Source organism: Mustela lutreola, chromosome 7, assembly GCF_030435805.1.
Source record: "Mustela lutreola isolate mMusLut2 chromosome 7, mMusLut2.pri, whole genome shotgun sequence".
Taxonomy (NCBI): domain Eukaryota; kingdom Metazoa; phylum Chordata; class Mammalia; order Carnivora; family Mustelidae; genus Mustela; species Mustela lutreola.
Window position 1 is genome coordinate 66,398,559 of NC_081296.1, and position 19,935 is coordinate 66,418,493.

The 19,935-nt window shown below is 41.2% G+C and overlaps 1 protein-coding gene and 1 non-coding gene across 5 annotated transcripts in view; both read left to right on the forward strand.

Annotated features, from left to right (window-relative positions):
- The first annotated feature begins 394 nt into the window (after positions 1 to 394).
- On the forward strand, positions 395 to 501 carry LOC131837403 (U6 spliceosomal RNA). The gene has a single exon (XR_009356016.1). It is a non-coding gene; the product is annotated as a U6 spliceosomal RNA (small nuclear RNA).
- Positions 502 to 7,291: 6,790 nt separating this feature from the next.
- EIF2AK4 (eukaryotic translation initiation factor 2 alpha kinase 4) overlaps positions 7,292 to 19,935 on the forward strand; it is a 107,840-nt gene continuing 95,196 nt past the window's right edge. For 2 of the 4 annotated variants that reach the window (XM_059181134.1, XM_059181136.1), the window contains exon 1: positions 7,293 to 7,545. In XM_059181134.1, the coding sequence (XP_059037117.1) occupies positions 7,402 to 7,545 (144 nt within the window). In that variant the 5' untranslated portion in view covers positions 7,293 to 7,401. Of the gene's footprint in view, positions 7,546 to 12,927; positions 13,266 to 19,935 lie in introns of those variants that run through there. The other 2 variants (XR_009355511.1, XM_059181135.1) reach the window with 2 other exon arrangements.

The following is a 19,935-nucleotide window of genomic DNA, read 5'->3' on the forward strand; positions in this document are numbered from 1 at the left end:
GATGATTATGACTAATGCTATGTGGGCAAAAGTGACAAATCATTTCTGGGCTGTAGCAGTGTAAAGCTGTTTGTGATTCTCAAATCTCTCTGGTGCCTGATCACCGCAATAGTGGAAGGCACTTTAGGTTGAACTGGAAGAGCTAAAACATGGGCTCAGAAGTAGACTATGTTTCTGAGTCACTACAGTGGATTGGGGTAGGAGGAAGGAGGGGAGGGAAGTCCTGGTGAGCCACCCAGACCCATAACAAATTTCGTGTGAGCAAGAAATAAACCTTAATTGTACCAAACAACCAAGATTTTTGGAGCTTCTCATTATCACAGCATAAACCAGAGTATCCTGCCAGATGTAATTACGAAAAGTGGGGCCTGTGTATTTAAAAAAGCACAGACTTGTGCTTGCTTCAGCAGCACATATACTGAAATTGGAACAATATGGAGAAGATTAGCATGGACCCCGTGCAAAAATGACACACACATTTGTGAAGTGTCCCATATTTAAAAAAAAAAAAAAAAAAAAGCACAGACTTGACTTTATTTCTAGGGAATGGAAGGTACTGAGTCAGGACTTTAAAAAATCTTTGTGTATACTGGTAGTGGCAACAGGATATCCTACATCCTTGTAAAATAAAAATGGTGGCTGATAATAAAAACCTCTGGGTATCTTTGAATCGAGCTATTGGCCTTATTCATGTCAAAAAACATATTGGCCTCTGATAAATTTATGTCATTTAAATGACTTTTTTGGAGAGATCTTAAGCTTAACATAAGTGATTTCTTATTTCCCTAGAAACCAGATTATCTCTTTACATTGGCAAACCTACCAATTCCCTCAAGATAAAAGATTCTAATATAGTGAGGATCAAGGGGGCAGCATGAATGTTGGGGTCAGCAGGACCTGGGTTTGAATGCCTGCTCCACCATTTCCATTTGTGACACTGGGCAGTTACATGACCTAAGTTTAATTTCCTCCTCTACCAAATATGGATAAAAATGCCTATTTAGGGAGTATCTGGCTGGCTCAGTTGGTAGAGCATGTGACTCTTGATCTCCAGGTCTTAAGTTCAAGCCCAACACTGGTTAGAGAGATATACTTTTTTTTTTTTAAGATTTTTTTTAATGTTTTTTTTTTAAAGATTTTATTTATTTATTTGACAGAGAGAAATCACAAGTAGGCAGAGAGGCAGGCAGAGAGAGAGAGAGAGGAGGAAGCAGGCTCCCTGATGCGGGACTTGATCCCAGGACCCTGAGATCATGACCTGAGCCGAAGTCAGTGGCTTAACACATTGAGCCACCCAGGCGCCCCGAGATTTACTTTTTTTAAAAATGCCTATTTTGTAAGGTTGTTTTAAGGACAATAAAATACTGAAATAATGAAAACTTCTAACAGGGGGCCTCCTGGGTGGCTCAGCTGGTTAAGCATCTGCCTTTGGCTCAGGTCATGATGTGAGGGTCCTAGGATTGAGCCCTGTGTTGGGTTCCCTGTTCAGTGGGGAGTCTGCTTCTCCTTCCGCTTCTCCCCCTATCTCACAAATAAATAAAATCTTAAAAGAAAAAAGGAAACCTCTAACAATATCTGGCGCACTGGAGGAAATCAATAAAGGGTAACTATATAAGATATATTTCTGTTCTGCTCATTTACAATTAAAAGACACAAATATCAAAGGGGATATAGTTTCACCTTTCAACAAAGAATTCTCTGTATATTTAAATAAAACAGTATCTATCAAGCCTTGTATTTCAAAAAATGTGTAAGAACTACTTAATTTACAATTAGCAAAAAACAACGTAGCTTTTGGAAAATTTTACTTGAAGATTTAGAAGTCCAGAATTTAGCCTTTACATTACTGGGCTCAGTATGTTTACTTTCTGGTTCTTAGTTTTTACTATGCTAAGTTACCACCAAAGCAATTATCTGTTTAAAAGATTCTAACACAGTCTTTCCATGTATCCTAAATTATCTCAATATGTCGTTTGGGAAATGTCATTTCCTTCTGACATGAATCTATGAATATATCTATGAATATATCTCCTCATTCAGTTTCCCAATTTGTAATAGTGACCCAGAACTCCCCACCTATGGAAAATAATCTTTAGGAATGAAGGGAAAGAGGATTGTGGTTTTTAAGATTTGGAGTACAACAGTAAATCTGGGAATTTTTCCTTGGGAAATTGAGGGTAAACAGATCAGGAGATGTACTTTGGGGAAGCAGGGAGTACACAAGGGAATAGAGGCTCTTCCTCACAGAATTGATCTAAGGGTTTAGAGAGGGGTTGGAGAATAAGAAGATCTTGGGGTATCCTGTAAAGTTCTTTGTAAACTCCACTTATACAATGATACTCTTATCAGGATGGATGCTCCAATGGCTTGGAGGTTGTCTCCCAGGGGCCACTTATGGGCCAGTCTTTCCTTGCAAGGTACAGAGTTTGTATGTCCACAGCCTGCTGAGCTGACGCTTTATTTGACATAGAGCAACCAAATGCGATGTATGGACTTTGTTTCGACCTTGATTTGAAAAAAGCCACTGTAAAACAAAACAACACAACTTTTGTCTTTTAACAACCTATTAAGATATAATTGGCATATAATAAATTTCATATACTCAAATTGCACTGTTTCATAAATTTTAATATATGCATACACCTGTGAAACTATACCACAATGATTCCAATTTTAGTATATGTGCTACCAAAGACAGCATACCATCATCACAATCAGTATTTTTTTTTAAAGATTTTTATTTATTTATTTGACAGACAGAGATCACAAGTAGGCAGAGAGGCAGGCAGAGAGAGAGAGAGGGAAGCAGGCTTCCTGCTGAGCAGAGAGTCCAATTTGGGGCTCAATCCCAGGACCCTGAGATCATTACCTGAGCAGAAGGCAAAGGCTTTAGCCCACTAAGCCATGCAGGTGCCCCATCACAATCAGTATTAAAGCATATTCTTCAGCCCCATGAGTTTCTTCTTGTCCCTCTAGAATCGCTCCCTCAGGCCTATCCCTATTCTCACTATCCCAACTGATCATTTATCTTCTATTACTAAGTTTGTACTCTTTAGAATTTATATAAATGGAATCATATAAAAAAAAGTAAATGGAGGGGTGCCTGGGTGGCTCAGTTGATTAAGCAGCTGCCTTTAGCTCAGGTCATGATCCCAGACTCCCTGCTCAGCTCATGTGAGTTCTCGCTCTCTCTCAAATAAATAAAATATTTAAAAAAAAATTAATGGAATCATAAGGTATGTACTCTTTTGTCAGGCTTCTTTTAGCATAATTACTTTGAAATCCATCTATTTTATTACTCCATGGATAATGTGTTTCTTTTTTTGTTTTTAAGATTTTATTTGTTTGACACACAGAGACAGCAAGAGAGGGAACACAAGCAGGGGAAGTGGGAGGAGAAGCAGGCTTCCTGCTGAGCAGGGAGCCCAATGTGGGGTTCGAACCCAGGACCCTGGGATCATGACCTGAACTGAAGGGAGATGCTTAACAATTAAGTCACCCAGGTGCCCCAGTGTATTTCTTTTTATTGCTGAGTGTATTGCACTGTATTGATATATCTCAATTTATTTTTACCTCAACTTTTCCAGCAGATGACATGATACCATAAATAGAAAACTAAAGACTCCACCAAAAAACTGCTAGAACCGATAAACAAATTCAGTAAAGCTGTACAGAAATCTGTTTTATTTCTATGCATTAGTAATGAAGCATCAGAAGGAAATTAAGAAAACAATCTGATTTGCAATCACACCAAAAATACTAAGATACCTAGGAATAAACCTAACCGAAAGGTGATTCGTTACTCTTGGTTAAATATGTAAGAGTGGAATAGCTGTGTCATATGGTAGGTACGTATATAATTTTTAAACTAAAATCGCATAATAGAACCTCAGTGTAAAACCCCAATTATAGAACTTCTAGAAGAAAACATAGGGAAAAATCTTTGTGATCTTGGGTTAGCCAAAATTTCTTGGATATCATAACAAAACATGATTCATAGAAGAAAACACTGAGGAACTGAATTTCCTCAAAAGTAAGAACTATATGGGAGGAGAAGACATTAAAAAAAAAAAAAGAACTGTGCTCTTTGTAAAACACTATTAAGAGAATGAAAAGGCAGGATCAAGCCCCATATCCAGGGGAGCTTGGGAGCAGGGAGCTTATGTCTCCTCCTGCTTCTCCTGTTTCCCCTGCTTATGCTCTCTCTCTAATAAATAAATAAAATCCTATATATATATATAAATAATTTATATATATAATATATATACATTTATATATATAATATATATACATTTATATTTATATTTATAAATGTATATATATTATATATATAAATGTATATATATATATGACTGAGAATATCAATTACTGGTAAGGATATAGAATACCCAGAACTCTCATAAACTGGTGGGAATATAAGTTTGTCAGTTTCTTTTATTGTGACATTTAGACTTTGAAATATCTTCAAACTTATGTAAAAGTTACAAGAATCATCCAAAGAACTTTCATATATCCTTCAACTAACTTCTCTAATAGTCAATATTCTACATTTGACTTATCATAATTTCTCCCTTCATTTTCTGAACTATTTGGGAGCTTATCACATACTGCTATTACCCCTTAAAACTGAAGTGGAAATTTCCTATGATCTTTGCCTGTTAGAGATACATCCTTAAGTATTTATAGAAAAAAATGATGTTTGAGATTCTTTGAGATTCACTCCTACAGAGGTGGGGTGGAGGGTGAGAAATGAAATACTGTCAAGATATCTATAATTGTTGAAGTTTGGTAATGAGTACAGGAGGGTTTACTTATTTATTTAAATTTATTTGTTTGTTTGTTTAAGTAGGCTCCAGACCCAATGTGGGGCTTGAACTCACCACCCTGAGACCCAGAGTCAGATGCTCTACTGACTGAACCACCAAGACACCCCAAGTATAGGAGGGTTTATTAAAATATTTCTTCTATTTTGACATATGTTTCAAATTTTCTGTAATCAGAGTTTTTAAATAAAAGACCATTGGAGAAATTGAAGGATTTAAAGATTGGTGTGAGATCATATTTGTGATCATTAGTGATCCTATCATATTTGTGATCAGAGTAACATTACTCTGACTGCAATAGAAAAAATGGCTTCAAGTTGATCAGGAGTGAAGACACCATTTTTCAAGCTGTTAAGGTCACCCAATGAAGAGATGATTGTGATGTGAAGTAAGTTAGTGATAATGGGATGGAGGGAAATGGATAGATTGAAGAAATGGACTACCTGAATGTGAAAGCTGAGAGAAAAGGAATCCAGGCAGAGTGGCACCATTCACCTAGAGAGAGATCGCTGGGAAAAGGACAGGACCCAGGGGAACAAAGGAAGGAAGAGGACAGTTTGAAGTGTCCTTGGGTCAAACTAATGCATTTGTGTTATCATATTATCTGGGCCAGATTATCTTCTGTTAACTGGGCCAGCACTGAGTGAATCGATGATAGCCAGATACTTAAGGATCATTATTTAGCAAATAGTATAGGTGTAGGAAGAGTAAATAAAGAAAAAGTCATTTGAAAAATATGCTTGGAGGAAAAAAAAGAAAGAAAAATATGCCTGGAGGGCACCTGGGTGGCTCAGTTGGTTAAGCACCTGCCTTTAACTCAGGTCATGAAGCCAGGGTTCTGGATATCAAGTCTTGCATTGGGCTCTCTGCTCAAAAGGGAGCCTGCTTCTTCTCTCTCCCTCTTCCCCTCCTCCCTGCTTATGCTCTCTGTCTCACTTTCTCTCTCAAATAAACAAAATATTAAAAAAAAAAAAAAAAGAAAGAAAGAAAAAGAAAGACATGCATGGAGGCAGGATTATAACAGAAAGACCTCCTAAATTCACATTAAGTAAACACGCATGAAACATACTTCTCTTCATGGAACAAGTGTTACAGGACTTCTCCTTTGGTGCCAGTGGGTCTTGATCACAATGCTTTCGAGAATGAAGAAGTGGACCAGATGAAGAGTGGTGGGCAGCCAAGCAAAGTTTATTGAGGGACAGTACAGTTTACTGAGCAACTGTACAAAGCTCCCCAACAAGATGCGGACCAGAGAGGGTTGCCAATTTGCCCTTTCGATCTAGGGGTTTTTTTGGGCTTCTTGGCCCATATTATGGGCTGTTTTAATCTGATTAACCCTCCTGTCACCTGTCACCCAATAAGGTTTTTGTCATCTACCTATCACATAGGAAAGGGTGGAGGGCTCCTTCCAGGATGGTGTAAAATCCTTTTAAGGGTGGTTTCCTCTTGGCAGGACCATGCAGCACCAGCTTGTCTCTGACTGCTTTTTTTCCAGCTCTTCTTCACTAGTAGTTCATACAGCTAGCTGACGGGAAGACATCCTTCATTTGCACTTTTTTTTTTTTTTTAAAGATTTATTTATTTATTTGACAGAGAGAGATTACAAGTAGGCAGAGAGGCAGGCAGAGAGAGAGAGGAGGAAGCAGGCTCCCTGCTGAGCAGAGAGCCCGATGTGGGACTCGATCCCAGGACCCTGAGATCATGACCTGAGCCGAAGGCAGCGGCTTAACCCACTGAGCCACCCAGGCGCCCCCCCCCCTTTTTTTTTTTTTTTTAAGATTTTATTTGTCAGAGAGGGAGAGAGTACAAGCAGGAGGTGGCAGAGGGAGAAGCACGCTCCCTGCTGAGCAAGGAGTCCGATAAGGGGCTAGACTGAGCTGAGGGCAGATGCTTAACTGACTGAGCTACCCAGGCATGCCAGCATTTTTCAGTTTGATTTTCAGGGTGATAATGGAGATTCTTAAAGGTGGGAAGGTAGGAACAAAGAGCAGGTGAATCCATCCTTAAAGGGATGAGTTTGGGGCCACAAAGCTGAGGGGACGCGGAATAAAAGTCAAGATCTTTACTCCTACTAGTCTTGTGGGAAGGTTCAAGGTTAGAACCTAAACGAGTTGAAAACCCATCCAAGTCTGCCCTTTTGAGTTTCCTCTCACGATCTGTGCTGGAGTAAAGAAGTCCCATGCACTTCGTGAAAACATCTGGCGTTATCATTCCATTCTGACTGATTTATTTTCCCACGTCCCTGCAGATTTCTTTGCTCTAGTTCGCCCGCAAGAAATCGGCAAACCCAAAACCTGGCCTCATTGCCCTGTTTCCGCGAGCGGGTCTTCCCGTCAGTGAAGCCAATTCTGGGCGCTCCGGTCCGCCCCCGGGACCCGCCCCCCTGGACCCGCCCCCGGCACGCAGTCCCGACCCCGGCACGCAGCCCCGCCCCGGCGCGCGGCCCCTACCCACGGACCTGCCCCCGGCGCGCGGCCCCGCCTACGGGCCAGTCAAGAGAGAGGAGCCCGGACCCGGAGCCCGCGGTTTGCCCACCACCGCCACCGCAAGGCCGCCCGCCCTGGGCCACCGCGTCGCCATGGCTGGGGGCCGTGGGGGCCCCGGGCGCGGCCGGGACGAGCCGCCGGAGAGCTACCCACAGCGTCAGGAGCACGAGCTGCAGGCTCTGGAGGCCATCTACGGCGCCGACTTCCAGGACCTGCGACCGGCCGCGGGCAAATCGGTAGGAACGTGGCTGGCCCGGGCGGTGCTGGGGTGTTGCGGCCCAGGCTTTCCTCTGTGCGACTTCCCCCCGGCCAGGCCCGGCCTGGCCTTGCCGACGCCGAGCCACCGGGCTCTTTTTACTATTCTTCAGTCCTGTAGTCCCTCCCGGTTCCACCCACGCTTACTTTTTGTCCTTGCACCGGCTCTGCGGGGTCTCCGGAACCCCCACCTCGGCCGGATTCTCTCCCAGCCTTTCGTCCAGGTCGGCTCCTCCGCCCTAACCAACACTTCTCATTTCCACTGACACGCCGAAACATTCTTACCTCCTCCCAGTCTTCCCTTCCTACCCCTAGCCCCCGCCCCAGCTGAAAGCCCTTGAATCTGACACAACAGTGCAATGAGAGATCCCATTGCAACTTTGTTCGGACAAGGCTTTGCGGGTGTTTGCACCGACCTTACTGATTCCCCCGCCCCCCCTTCCCTATTCCCTGCAAATCTCACCTTCCCTTGTGTTCAGGACTAGAAACCACGTAAACCTCGCTGTACTCTCCAGGTATCCTCACTGTTTTGCGCATGGAGGAACTTCTTTAAGGCACTTGGACAGTATAGAATACATTCATCTTAGCCATAATGGAGGAGAGTGCTGCGTTTAGACCTTTTAAATGACATGAGATTTAAAATATTACTTTCCATTTTGTCTGGGAGTAAAGAAAGGCTCCTTATAAGCAGTTGACACTGATGGTTTGTTTCTCCCCCACTCTTGAAGAATTATCTCTGAATAGTAACATTTAAAAAGTCGTCTCTTCCTTCACCTGTCATTCCTGCATTTCACATTTCCTCAACAGATAGGATTTTCTGCAGCTGTGAGAGCAGCTGTCTCCCTCTCACTCATAGTGCTTCTTCGTTAAATATTTATTGTTCTAGGCATCAGGAGCATAGTCCACGGCAAAGCATATCAAACCTCTAGCCCTCAGGGAGCTTTCTTTTCTAGTGCCTAATTTCAAGAGTTTTTTTTGTTTGTTTTTTACCTGAAGTAGTAAAAATGTGAACATTCCCCTTCTACATCCTGACACTAAAAGTAATATAACTTTCTGGTGGTCTGGTAACTTGTCTTTCTAAACATTGAGAACCAGGAAGTAGCCAAAATGGGAGTTGGAGTGTACCCATGGACTCAAGGCAGAGTCTGTAAGACCTCCTTCAGAGCCACTTAATGAAAAAAATATTTATTTATTTATTTATTTATTTGACACACAGAGTACAAGCAGGGGGTGGGGTGGGTCAGAGGGACCAGGAGAAGCAGGCTCCCTGCTGAGCAGAGAGTCCAGCCTGAGGCTCCATCCCAGAACTCCCGGATCATGACCCAGGCTGAAGACACTTAACTGAGTGAGCCACCCACACGCCCCCAGAACCACTTTTATTTATTTTATACATGCTTAGCTATCTAGTTCCAAGGCTACAGAAAGACAAAGTAAAAAGGAGCTGCTGCAGGTAAGGATATCAATAATGGCAGAATTTATAGTTGGTGACCATTCTAACAGAGAGAAGATGGACAAAAGCAAACAAAAACTATAAACAGGGGGCAGAAGAACTCTAATAGCTGTCTGGGGTTCCTAGCACGGGGTGGATAGCCTGAACACTTTCATCGGCCTTACAGGCAGGTAACTGCTGGCCATTAGCAATGAATCAGACTGTGGTCATTTAACAAGTACTTATTATCACCTGTGTGCCTGTCTGCAGGGAAGAAGGATCGTGCAGGTTCACAACTTTCTATCCAGAACCCTAGAGACCTGTCCAGTTGCAAAATTCAGAAGTGTTTGTGTTCATGTTCATGTGTGCACATTCCATACCTTACCTAACACCTCACTTGGTGTAGGGGGTGAGGGAAGCGGCATCGAAAATAAAATGCAGTGAAACCTGTATGTTCAAATATTCACAAGGCTGGGTTAAATAAAAGCTATTAATAGCTCCTTGTCAGGTTAAGCCAAATTTGTTTTCCAGGTCAGAATTTATTGACCTGAATAAACTCCATGTTTCTTTGACTTCTTTTAGGGGATGCATTAGCATGTAGGTTTCAGAGGTCACAGTTTACTGGCATTTGTAATATTTGTAAATAATAAAACGTTTTGGGAATGAATGCTAATTATGTACTAAACAAGTTTGGACACTACTAGGTTAAAATATAATTTACTCTAGAGTTATGCATGTATTACTAATTATCTTGGCTTATCTTTCATGTCAGCAAAGAGTCTCTTAAAAATTAATTTGATATCTATTACAAAATTCACTCCCAAAGCTTGATTCTTCTGTGTCTGGGCGCAGTGGTAGTGTATGAGAGTCCCTATTTTCCTCTCTCTTCACCAACATTGTAAACAGCAGACTTTTCATCTTTCCAGTAAATGAATGAAACACTTTTTCCTTCTATGTTGTCCGTTTTCTTCTTCCTACTTTTTTTTTTTTTTTTTAAAGTAATTTCTATTCCCAGCATGGGGCTCAAACTCAAAACTCTGAGATGAAGAGTAGCATGCTCCATCAACTGAGCCAGCCAGGTATCCCATATATTATCTGTTTTTCTTTGTTATTTGTCAGTTATTTTATATTTTAAAAAATTAGCATTATGGGTCATATGTTGCAGATGTTTTTCCCTATTAAACCTGTGCACTTTGATACTTACATAATTTATGCAATTAAAAAAACTTAATGTAGTTAAAATGACCTATTTTTTTTTGTTTTGTATTTCCCCCCTTTTTTTCCTAGCAAAGATATCCCTACTTGAGTATTACTAAAAAATGAAGTCTTTAAGGTTTTCTTTTAATTCTTTAATGACTTTGTTTCCAACCTTTAAAAAACTTTAAAAAATTTTTTTAAAAGATTTTATTTACACATTCGACAGAGAAAGAGAACACAAGCGGGAAGGAGGGGCAGAGGAAGAGGGACAAGCAGACTTGATTGAGTAGGGAGCTCAACATGGGGCTCGATCCCAGGATCCTGAGATGATGACCAAATAAATACAGAAATATTTTTTAAAAGATTTTTATTTATTAGGGAGAGAGAGCACAAGTAGGGGGAGAGGAAGGCTCCCTGCTAAGCAGGGAGCCCAACCTGGGGCTCAATCCCAGGACTCCAAATCGTGTCCTGAGCTGAAGGCAGTTGCTTAACCAAATGAGCCACCAGGCATCCCTCTTTTTTTTTTTTTTTTAAGATTTTTATTTAATTCCGCTAGCTTTTTTTTTCTTTTAAGATTTTATTTATTTATTTGACAGATAGAGATCACAAGGAGGCAGAGAGGCAGGCAGAGAGAGAGGGGGAAGCAGGGTCCCCGCTGAGCAGAGAGCCTGATTCAGGGCATGATCCCAGGACCCTGAGACCATGACCTGAGCCGAAGGCAGAGGCTTAACCCGCTGAGCCACCCAGGCTCCCCTATTCTGATAGCTTTTTAACAAAAAGTTCTTAGCTCCATCTAAGTATGTATCTAGCCTACCTTCTTCCACCCCCCAGCTAGCTAGTTAGACTAACACAACTTTTTTCAATTTTTCCCACTATTAATTTGAAGTACCACCTTTACATTATATGAAACCATCTAGTTTCATAAGGACAGGGTCCCTGTATTTGTTCATGACTACATGTCTCTCCTTGGTAAAAGCTCTCAACATTTTTCTTTGCATGAAATAATTCCCAAGTGTACTTAGATCTATTGTTGATTCTTTATTCTACCCCATTAATCTGTTGAAGCAGTACTGCCACATTGCTTTAATTACCAGAGATTTGTAACAAGCCTTCTTTGGTATTCAGTATGGTCACCATTTACTTTACAGAAGTTTCCTGGCTACTTTTACTGTAGTCTTTCTTTTTTTCTTTCTTTCTTCCTTCCTCCCTTTAAGATTTCATTTTATTTGTCAGAGGGGGAGCAGCAGGCAGGGAGAGAAGCAGGCTCCGTGCTGAGCAGGGAGCCTGACATGGGCCTCAATCTTAGGACCCTGAGATCATGATCTGAGCTGAAGGCAGGTGCTTAACCAACTGCACCCCCTGGGCGTCCCTGTATTTTTTCCCTTATGAATTTTAGAATCAGCCTGCCTAGTTCAGAAACTTACGGTGACATTCTTAGTGGAATAACATCACATATATTTAATTTGAGGTGAGTTCAGATTCTCAATATTTTCATGTTCATTTTTTTCATTGAAAGATAATTGACACAATGTTACATTAGTTTCATGTGTACAACACTGATTCTGCACTTCCGTGCATTATGCCATGCTCACCACAAGTGTAGCTACTATCTGTTACCATCTAACCTACTAGAATATCATTCACTATATTCACTATGCTGTACTTTTTTTTTTTTTAAACTAGGCTCCATGCCCAGCATGGAGCCCAATCTGGGCCTTGAACTCATGACCCTGATATCAAGGCCTGAGCTGAGATCAGGAGTCAGATGCTTAACAGACTAAGCCACCCAGGCACCTAGGTATACTGTACTTTTGATCCTCTTTTATTCCTGTATTCTTTCCATACCTGGAAGCCTGTATTTCCTACTTCCTTTCACTCAGTCTGTCCATTCCCGTACTTTCTTTCTTTTTTTTTTTTTTTTTTTTAAAGATTTTATTTATTTATTTGACAGAGAGAAATCACAAGTAGATGGAGAGGCAGGCAGAGAGAGAGAGGGAAGCAGGCTCCCTGCTGAGCAGAGAGCCCGATGCGGGACTCGATCCCAGGACCCTGAGATCATGACCTGAGCCGAAGGCAGCGGCTTAACCCACTGAGCCACCCAGGCGCCCCATTCCCCTACTTTCAACCCCTCTGCCAACAACAGTTTATTTTCTGTATTTATGAGTCTGTTTCTGCTTTTTGTTTATTATGTTGCTTTTTAGATTCCACATATAAGTGAAATGATAGGGTTTTGTCCTTCTCTGTCAGACTTTATTTAGCACAAGGTCATCTATATATTGTCGCAAATGGCAAGATCTTGTTCTTTTTTATAGCTAAGTAATACTCCTGTGTGTGTTATGCACATCTCCTTTTGTATCCAGTCATCTGTGGATGGACACATGGGTTGCTTCCATATCTTGGCTACTCTAAATAATGCTCTGGTAAACATAGGGGTGTGTATATCTTTTTAAATTAATGTTTTCGGGGCACCTGGGTGGCTCAGTGGGTTAAAGCCTCTGCCTTCGGCTCAGGTCATGGTCCCAGGGTCCTGGGATCGAGCCCCGCATCGGACTCTCTGCTCTGCAGGGAGTCTGCTTCTTCCTCTCTCTCCCTCTCTCTCCCTGCCTGCCTCTCTGCCTACTTGTGATCTGTCTCTCAAATAAATAAATAAATAAATAAAAATCTTAAAAAAAAAAAATTAATGTTTTCATTTTCTTTGGACAAATTCCCAGGTACTGAAATTACTAGGTCAAACGGAATTTCTTTTTTTTAATTTTAGGAGGAACCTCAAAAAATACTGTTTTCTGCAGTGGCTGTACCAGTTTGCATTCCCACTGACAGAGCACAGGGTTTCCTTTTCTCCATATCCTTGCCAACAGTTGTTATCTCTTATGATTTTTATTTTAGCCATTCTGACAGGTATAAAGTGATATCTTGTGGTTTCAGTTTGTATTTCCATGATAACTAGTGATATTGAGCACCTTTTCATGTGTCTGTTGGCCATTTTCCTTTTTTTTTTTTTTAAAAGTAGACTTCATGATCAGCGTGGAGCCCAGTGTGGGACTTGAACTCACAACCCTGAGATCAAGACCTGAGGTGAGATCAGGAGTTGGATGCTTAACCAACTGGGCCACCCAGGCACCCCTTCCATTTATACGTCTTTGGGAAAATGTCTGTTCAGGTCCTCTGCCCATTTGTAATTGGATTATTTATGGGTTTTTGTTATTGTTGGTGTTGTTGAGTTGCTTAAGTTCTTTATATATATTTCAGATATTAATCCCTGTTTGATGTATCACTTGCAAATACCTTCTCCCAGTTAGTAGACTGTCTTTTTGTTTCATTTTTCACTGTGCAAAAGCTTTTTTTTTTTTTAATTTTAATTTTTTAAGTGATCTCTGTTCCCAACGTGGGGCTTGAACTCACAACCCCAAGATCAAGAGTTCTGTGCTCCACCAACTGAGCCAGCCCGCTGCCCCTGAGCAAAAAGCTCTTTGTTTTGATATAATCCCAGTAGTTTATTTTTGCCTTTGTTTACCTTGCCTGAGGAGACATATCTAGAAAAATGTTGCTAAGGACCTCTCACATTTAGGTCTTTAATGTGTTTTCACATATTCTTACAATGGAGCTGTAGGTTATTAAATTCTAACACTGTTTAAAAATGCTTTCCCAACCAGACAGATAAGGCAAATACTTAAGAGAGAAGGTGAATGAACTTGGTGATTTTTAGAGTTAGTTACAGAAAATCCTCATTTTTAGAAAAGGAGATATGGGAGAAATCAGTGAAAGACAGATACTGTCTTATATGTGGAATCTAAAAATACTTAAAAATTTAAAAATAAGCCAAGCTCATAGATGCAGAGAACAGATTGGTATTTGCTTGCAAGGTGGAGAGGAGGATGGATGAACTGTTTTTTGTTTTTAGTTTTTTTAGGTTTAAATAAATCAAATTTAAAAAACATAAAATATAGAAGAATGTTACCTAATTTCCTTTTTCTGAGCTTTTACTATCATTTTTATTTTTGACTTCTTTGCAGACTTAAAACCAGAAACTTACTCAGATTATCTTGCTTGCACTTGTTACTTTATTTCTAGATCTATTTTCACACAGAATAGTTTCTTTCCACTTTACAGATTGAGATCTAAAGCATGTGAGGAAGAGGCCACATTGAGCCAAGTCTGGCCATCAAAATTTTAAGGAGGATGTGATTAGCAGAGTCCTAGGTAACAGTTCTAGGCCAAACACCTGAAAGTGGTTTGAATCATGTAACTTTTTTATATATAATTGTAGTAGATAACACGTAGCATAGAATTTATCATCTTAACCATTCCTCAGAGTACAGTTCAGTAGTGTTAAGTGTATTTATGTTGTTATGTGACAGAAAACTTAGTAGTTTTTATTAATTTCCCAAACCTTGTCGTCTGCTGTTTGTCTTATAATCCAGTGAATTTTTGTAAAGATTTATTTATTTGTTAGAGAGAGAGAATAAGCATACAGGAGAGGGAGAAGCAGACTCCCTGCTAAGCAGGGAGCCTGATGCCGGACTCGATCCCAGGACTCTAGGATCATGACCTGAGCTGAAGGCAGATGCTTAACCGATTGAGCCACTGAGCCGCACCGCCCCCCCCCCCCCCCAACCAAGCCAGTGAAATTTAAATCATGGACTGCCATTACACTCATGCTCGAGCCTTGGAACCAAAAGGTTTACTGCTATGTGGCATCACTAACAAAATTCTCAAGGTTTTTTTTTTTAAAGATTTTATTTATTTATTTTTAACAGACAGAGATCACAAGTAGGCAGAGAAGCAGGCAGAGAGAGAGGGAGGAAACAGGCTTCCTGCTGAGCAGAGAGCCTGATGTGGAGCTCGATCCCAGGACCCTGGGATCATGACCTGAGCTGAAGGCAGAGGCTTAACCCACTGAGCCACCCAGGCGCCCCCAAATTCTCAATTTTTAATAGTCTTCTTATTCCAGTACTTTTTTTTTTTTTTTTAAGAATTTATTTATTTATTTATTTAAATGTCAGAGAGAGAGAGAGAGAGAGAGCACGCAGGCACACGCACAGACAGGAAGAGAGGCAGGCAGAGGTGGAGAGAGAAGCAGGCTCCCAGCAGAGCAAGGAGCCCGATGTAGGACTTAATCCCAGGACCCTGGGATCATGATCTAAGCCAAAGGCAGTGGCTTAACCAACTGAGCCACCCAGATGTCCCAATTCTAGTACTTTTAACAGAAACAGACAATTCCTTAAACCAGTTTATTTTGTTGGGCCTGAGTGTTAAGGAAATGTCCAGAGAAAAACAGGTTCAGACTGAATAGCAGGCGTGTCTGACGGCACTGGCAGGGGTCTCTTTTGGGAGGCATGCGTGCGTTGTGCTGGGAAGACACACTTGAGGTTATTGTTCATTACTTTGGGGTATTTTAAGATCCTTTGGTTTTGTTTCTTGAAGAGTGAGCGTTTGTTTCGATGAGTCCAAATGAGCATTATCTGTCTTACTTTTTAGAATTGAGTTTGCATCACTTTTTCCCCTCTTTTTACATCACAGTCCAGGAACGTATCCAGCTTCATGATCCCAAGAAGAACACATACAGGTCACATCTTATTGTAGTAATCGGTGATATTACATAGATTACTTCTTGCTGTGACTTCTCTTTATGCTGCTTTTGTGTCACTTGCTTCTTCAAAACAAATTTATTTTTGTATGAATTTAGTCACAATTTTTAAAATTTATTTTCATTAACATGTATTATTTGTTGCAAGGGTACAGGTCTGTGAATCATCAGTCTTAGACAATTCATAGCACTCCCCATAGCACATGCCCTTCCCAATTCCCTCACCCAGCCACTCTATTCCAGCCCCGCCATCTCCCTTCCAACAACCCTCAGTTTCCTGAGATTAAGAGTGTTATAAGGATGCCTGGGTGGCTCAGTGGATTAAGGCCCCTGCCTTCAGCTCGGGTCACGGTCCTGGGATCGAGCCCGGAGTTGGGTCCTCTGCTTGCTAGGGAACCTGCTTCCCCCTCTCTCTCTCTGCCTGCCTCTCTGACTACTTGTGAACTCTGTCAAATAAAAAATTAAAAATCCCCCCAAAAAAAGTCTGTTATGGTTTGTCTCCTTCTCTGGTTTCATCTTTCATTTTTCGTCCTTTTCCCTGTGATCCTTTGTCTTGTTTCTCAAATTCCTACTGTTAGTGAGGTTATATGATAACTCTTTTTTTGATTGACTTAATTCACTTAGCATAATATTCTCTAGTTCCATCCACATCATTGCAAATGGCAAGATTTCTTTTTTTTTTTTTTTGATGGCTGCATAATATCCACTGTATATATATACCACATCTTTATATATTCACCTGTTGATGAACATCTAGGCTTTTTCCATAGTTTGGCTGTTGTGGACATTGCTGCGATAAACGTTGGAGTGCCAAATTGGTTTTATTAAGGTCAATTTTGTAGTATGTACATTTTGTATCTGATACATACTGCATTGTGTTTTCTTCTTTAGTGCTCTCAAAAAAAAAAATTTTTTTTTGTTATCCCTTACCTTGTAAATACTTGCCTGTAGGTATTCTAGGAATTCATTCTTTCCTTGTATAAAGTCAGAATTTTATCGACACTGTTCTGATGACCATTTATCTTCTGAACGCATGAAGGAGGCCCTACCCACTCCACTCCCCAGCAAATCTTGGTTGTTACCATCATTTTTAATCAAGTCTTGTTCAGCTCCAGGACTCCTTGAATGCCCTAATGTAAGCTCATGCATGGTATCCTAAATATGGCTTGCACAGAAGCCTCTCCTATTGAGAAGCCCCTCAGAGCCCCTGCAGACTCTGCAGGCTCAAGGAAAGCTGACAAGTATTCTGCTCTTATCTTAAGTCCTTATCTCCTAACTGTCCTTTTTTTCTTTCTTTCTTTCTTCTCTTTTTTTTTTCCCTCCATGTGTCTATATTGGTTAGTATCAAGTTTGGCTACATATTACAGAAAATGTGACAACTTCTGCATGCAGAAGTCTGGAATCTAGGGCTTTTTCTGATTTATTGTTCCACCATCCTTAATGTGCCCTTCATGGTCCAAAATGGCTGTCTGAATGCCAGCCATCATATCTGCATTCCAGTCAGCAGAAAGGAGAAAGGGACGAAGTTGCATGTGTTAGTTCTTTCCTCTTTTTTTTTTTTTTTTTTTTTTTAAGATTTTCTGTATTTATTTGAGAGAGAGCACGCACATGAGCATGAGCAAGCAGGGAAAAGGAGAGAAACAAGCACTTCCTCTGAGTGTGGAGCCTGACGTGGAGCTTGATCCCACGACCCTGAAATCTTGATCTGAGCTGAAGTCAAGCCAGAGGCTCAACCGTCTGAGCCACCCAGGTGCCCATGGTTCATCTTATTAGCCAGAAATTTGGTGGCCAGAGTTAGCTGCGAAGGAGTTGTATCCAGCTTAAAAAAAAAAAAAAATCAGGGGTTCTGTTGGCTAAGAAATAAGGGGAGAGTGGATATTGGGGGAGCAGCAGTCTGCTGAGAAATGCCCTGACGTTTATACCCTGTGGAGAAGAATATCCTGCTGGTCCAATTAAATTGTCAGCCAGAGATAAAGGCCTTGAAAGTAGCAGACACCCACTTCCTCACTGTGCTGTTCTTTTGAGTTAGTTCCCCCTGGTACTCAGATCCAGACAAGCTCTTAGTTTTTTGTCCAAGAGTATGTCCTTCCTCAGTGGCCTTGGGTCTCTTCCTTCCTCCAAGCTGCCATCACTGGGCCCCTGCACCTCCTAGAGCTGAAACCTTCATGTATCCAGGAATCTCTTCACTTTGCTTCAGAACTCCTTCCTCCTTCCTAGAAGTTTTGGCATTACCTGGGCTTATTGCTCTTATTGCTTTTCCCCTGCTGTCATTTCCATGTTGTGGAAATAACCGGAACACTAGACGTACATGGTGTTATATGGCTGGCCCAGCCTAGGAGCGTTTGTGGAGTGCTTGGTACTTCTTTAGGCCCCAGTGTTCCTACCTATGCATGTTCCCTATGGTGGTCCTGGGGACTGGCCCAGAGGCCTTTTTCCCTGAGGCTGGCCAGCCATCCTTTACTGAATTCATTGTGGTTTATTAGGCATTCTCTTGAGTGAAGAGATCTTCAAGATGTGTAATCCCCCAGTTGGCCTCTATTTTCTGAAGCTTGTTTTCTGTTCCCAAGACTCTGGACATCTGATAAAGAGCTCTCTGTACCCTTTCCCTGTAAAGTCTACTTACATTCAGATACACGCTTCACTTCCTACAGAAAGACAAAAGGGAAGGTGAAACTGGATTCTCTGTCTTGCCTCTGCAGGGATAACTCACTTCATGTGGTGTATGTTGTCTGTATGTTAAAAGTTGGTTTCCATCCTGGGCCTAGGAAAGATATCTCCTTTGGTTGATATTTGTAGTTTCTACTTATACGGCTTGTTGATAATTTTATTTATTTATTAGTTTTTAATTTTTTAGAAAAGATTTTGTTTTTTTATTAGAAAGTGAGAGAGGAGGGACGCCTGGGTGGCTCAGTTGGTTAAGCGGCTGCCTTCGGCTCGGGTCATGATCCCAGTGTCCTGGGATCGAGTCCCACATCGGGCTCCTTGCTTGGTGGGGAGCCTGCTTCTCCCTCTGCCTCTGCCTGCCACTCTGTCTGCCTGTGCTTTCTCTCGCTTCTCTCTCTATGACAAATAAATAAATAAAATCTTTAAAAAAAAAAAAAAAAAGAAAGTGAGAGAGGAATATAAGCTGGTGAAGGGACAGGCAGAGGGAGAAGCAGACTCTCTGCTGAGCAGGGAGGCCGACGTGGGGCTCAATCCCAGGATCCTGGGATCATGACCTGAGCCAAAGGCAGACACCTAACCAACTGAGCTACCCAGGCATCCCTTTTTTTTCTTTTTTTCTAAATTAAGTTCCACACCCAATGTGGGGCTTGAACTCAACAACCCTGAGATCAAGAATCCCATTCTTTACTGATTGAGCCTACCAGGCATCCCCCAGAATTATTTTCTTGATAAAGTTATAAGTTGTGATGCATAAGATTTGCAACCTGTGAGATGAAAAAGCCTGTAAAGGTTTGAGCTGGTGGGGAAAGCATTGGTAAAATTTTGAGTCTAGCTAGCCTTTCTTTTAGTGTTTACATCTGTAAAATGGACATATATAACTTTCCTATGGAGCTGGATTCTTGTTAGAAAATGAGTAACAGGCACCTGGGTGGCTCAGTCCTTAAGCACCTGCTTAAGGTGCTCTGCAGGACCTGCTCAGTGGGGAGCCTGCTTCTCCCTTTCCTTTCCCTCTGCCTGCCACTCCCCCTGCTTATGCTTGCTCTCTTTCTCACAAGTAAATAAATAAAATCTTCAAAAAAAGAAAAGAAAACAAAATGAATAACACAGCAAAGATGGGTTGGTAGGATTTATTTCAAAATAATTTCAGGTGATGTTTGGGAGTAGAGGTAATATAGATACACAATATTGGCCGTAAGTGGGTGATTGTTGAAACTGAATGAGTGCATGCAGTTCATTATGTCATTATCTACTTTTGTTTGAAAAAAATTTTTTATGATTTCATTATTGAAAATTTTTATAATAAAAAGTTCTTCTAAAAGAGAGAGTGTTTGAGACTGGTCAAGGTCATAGTCTTTATTTTTCTTCCTAGTGAATACCTGTTTCAACTGGTTTTAGCTAGAAGTTTCTTATGCAGAATTCTGTCTTGGATATAAAGCAGAGAACAGCTGGCCTGCCCTGGTTGGAGGGGGACAGGAGGCCGGGGACCCTGTTAGT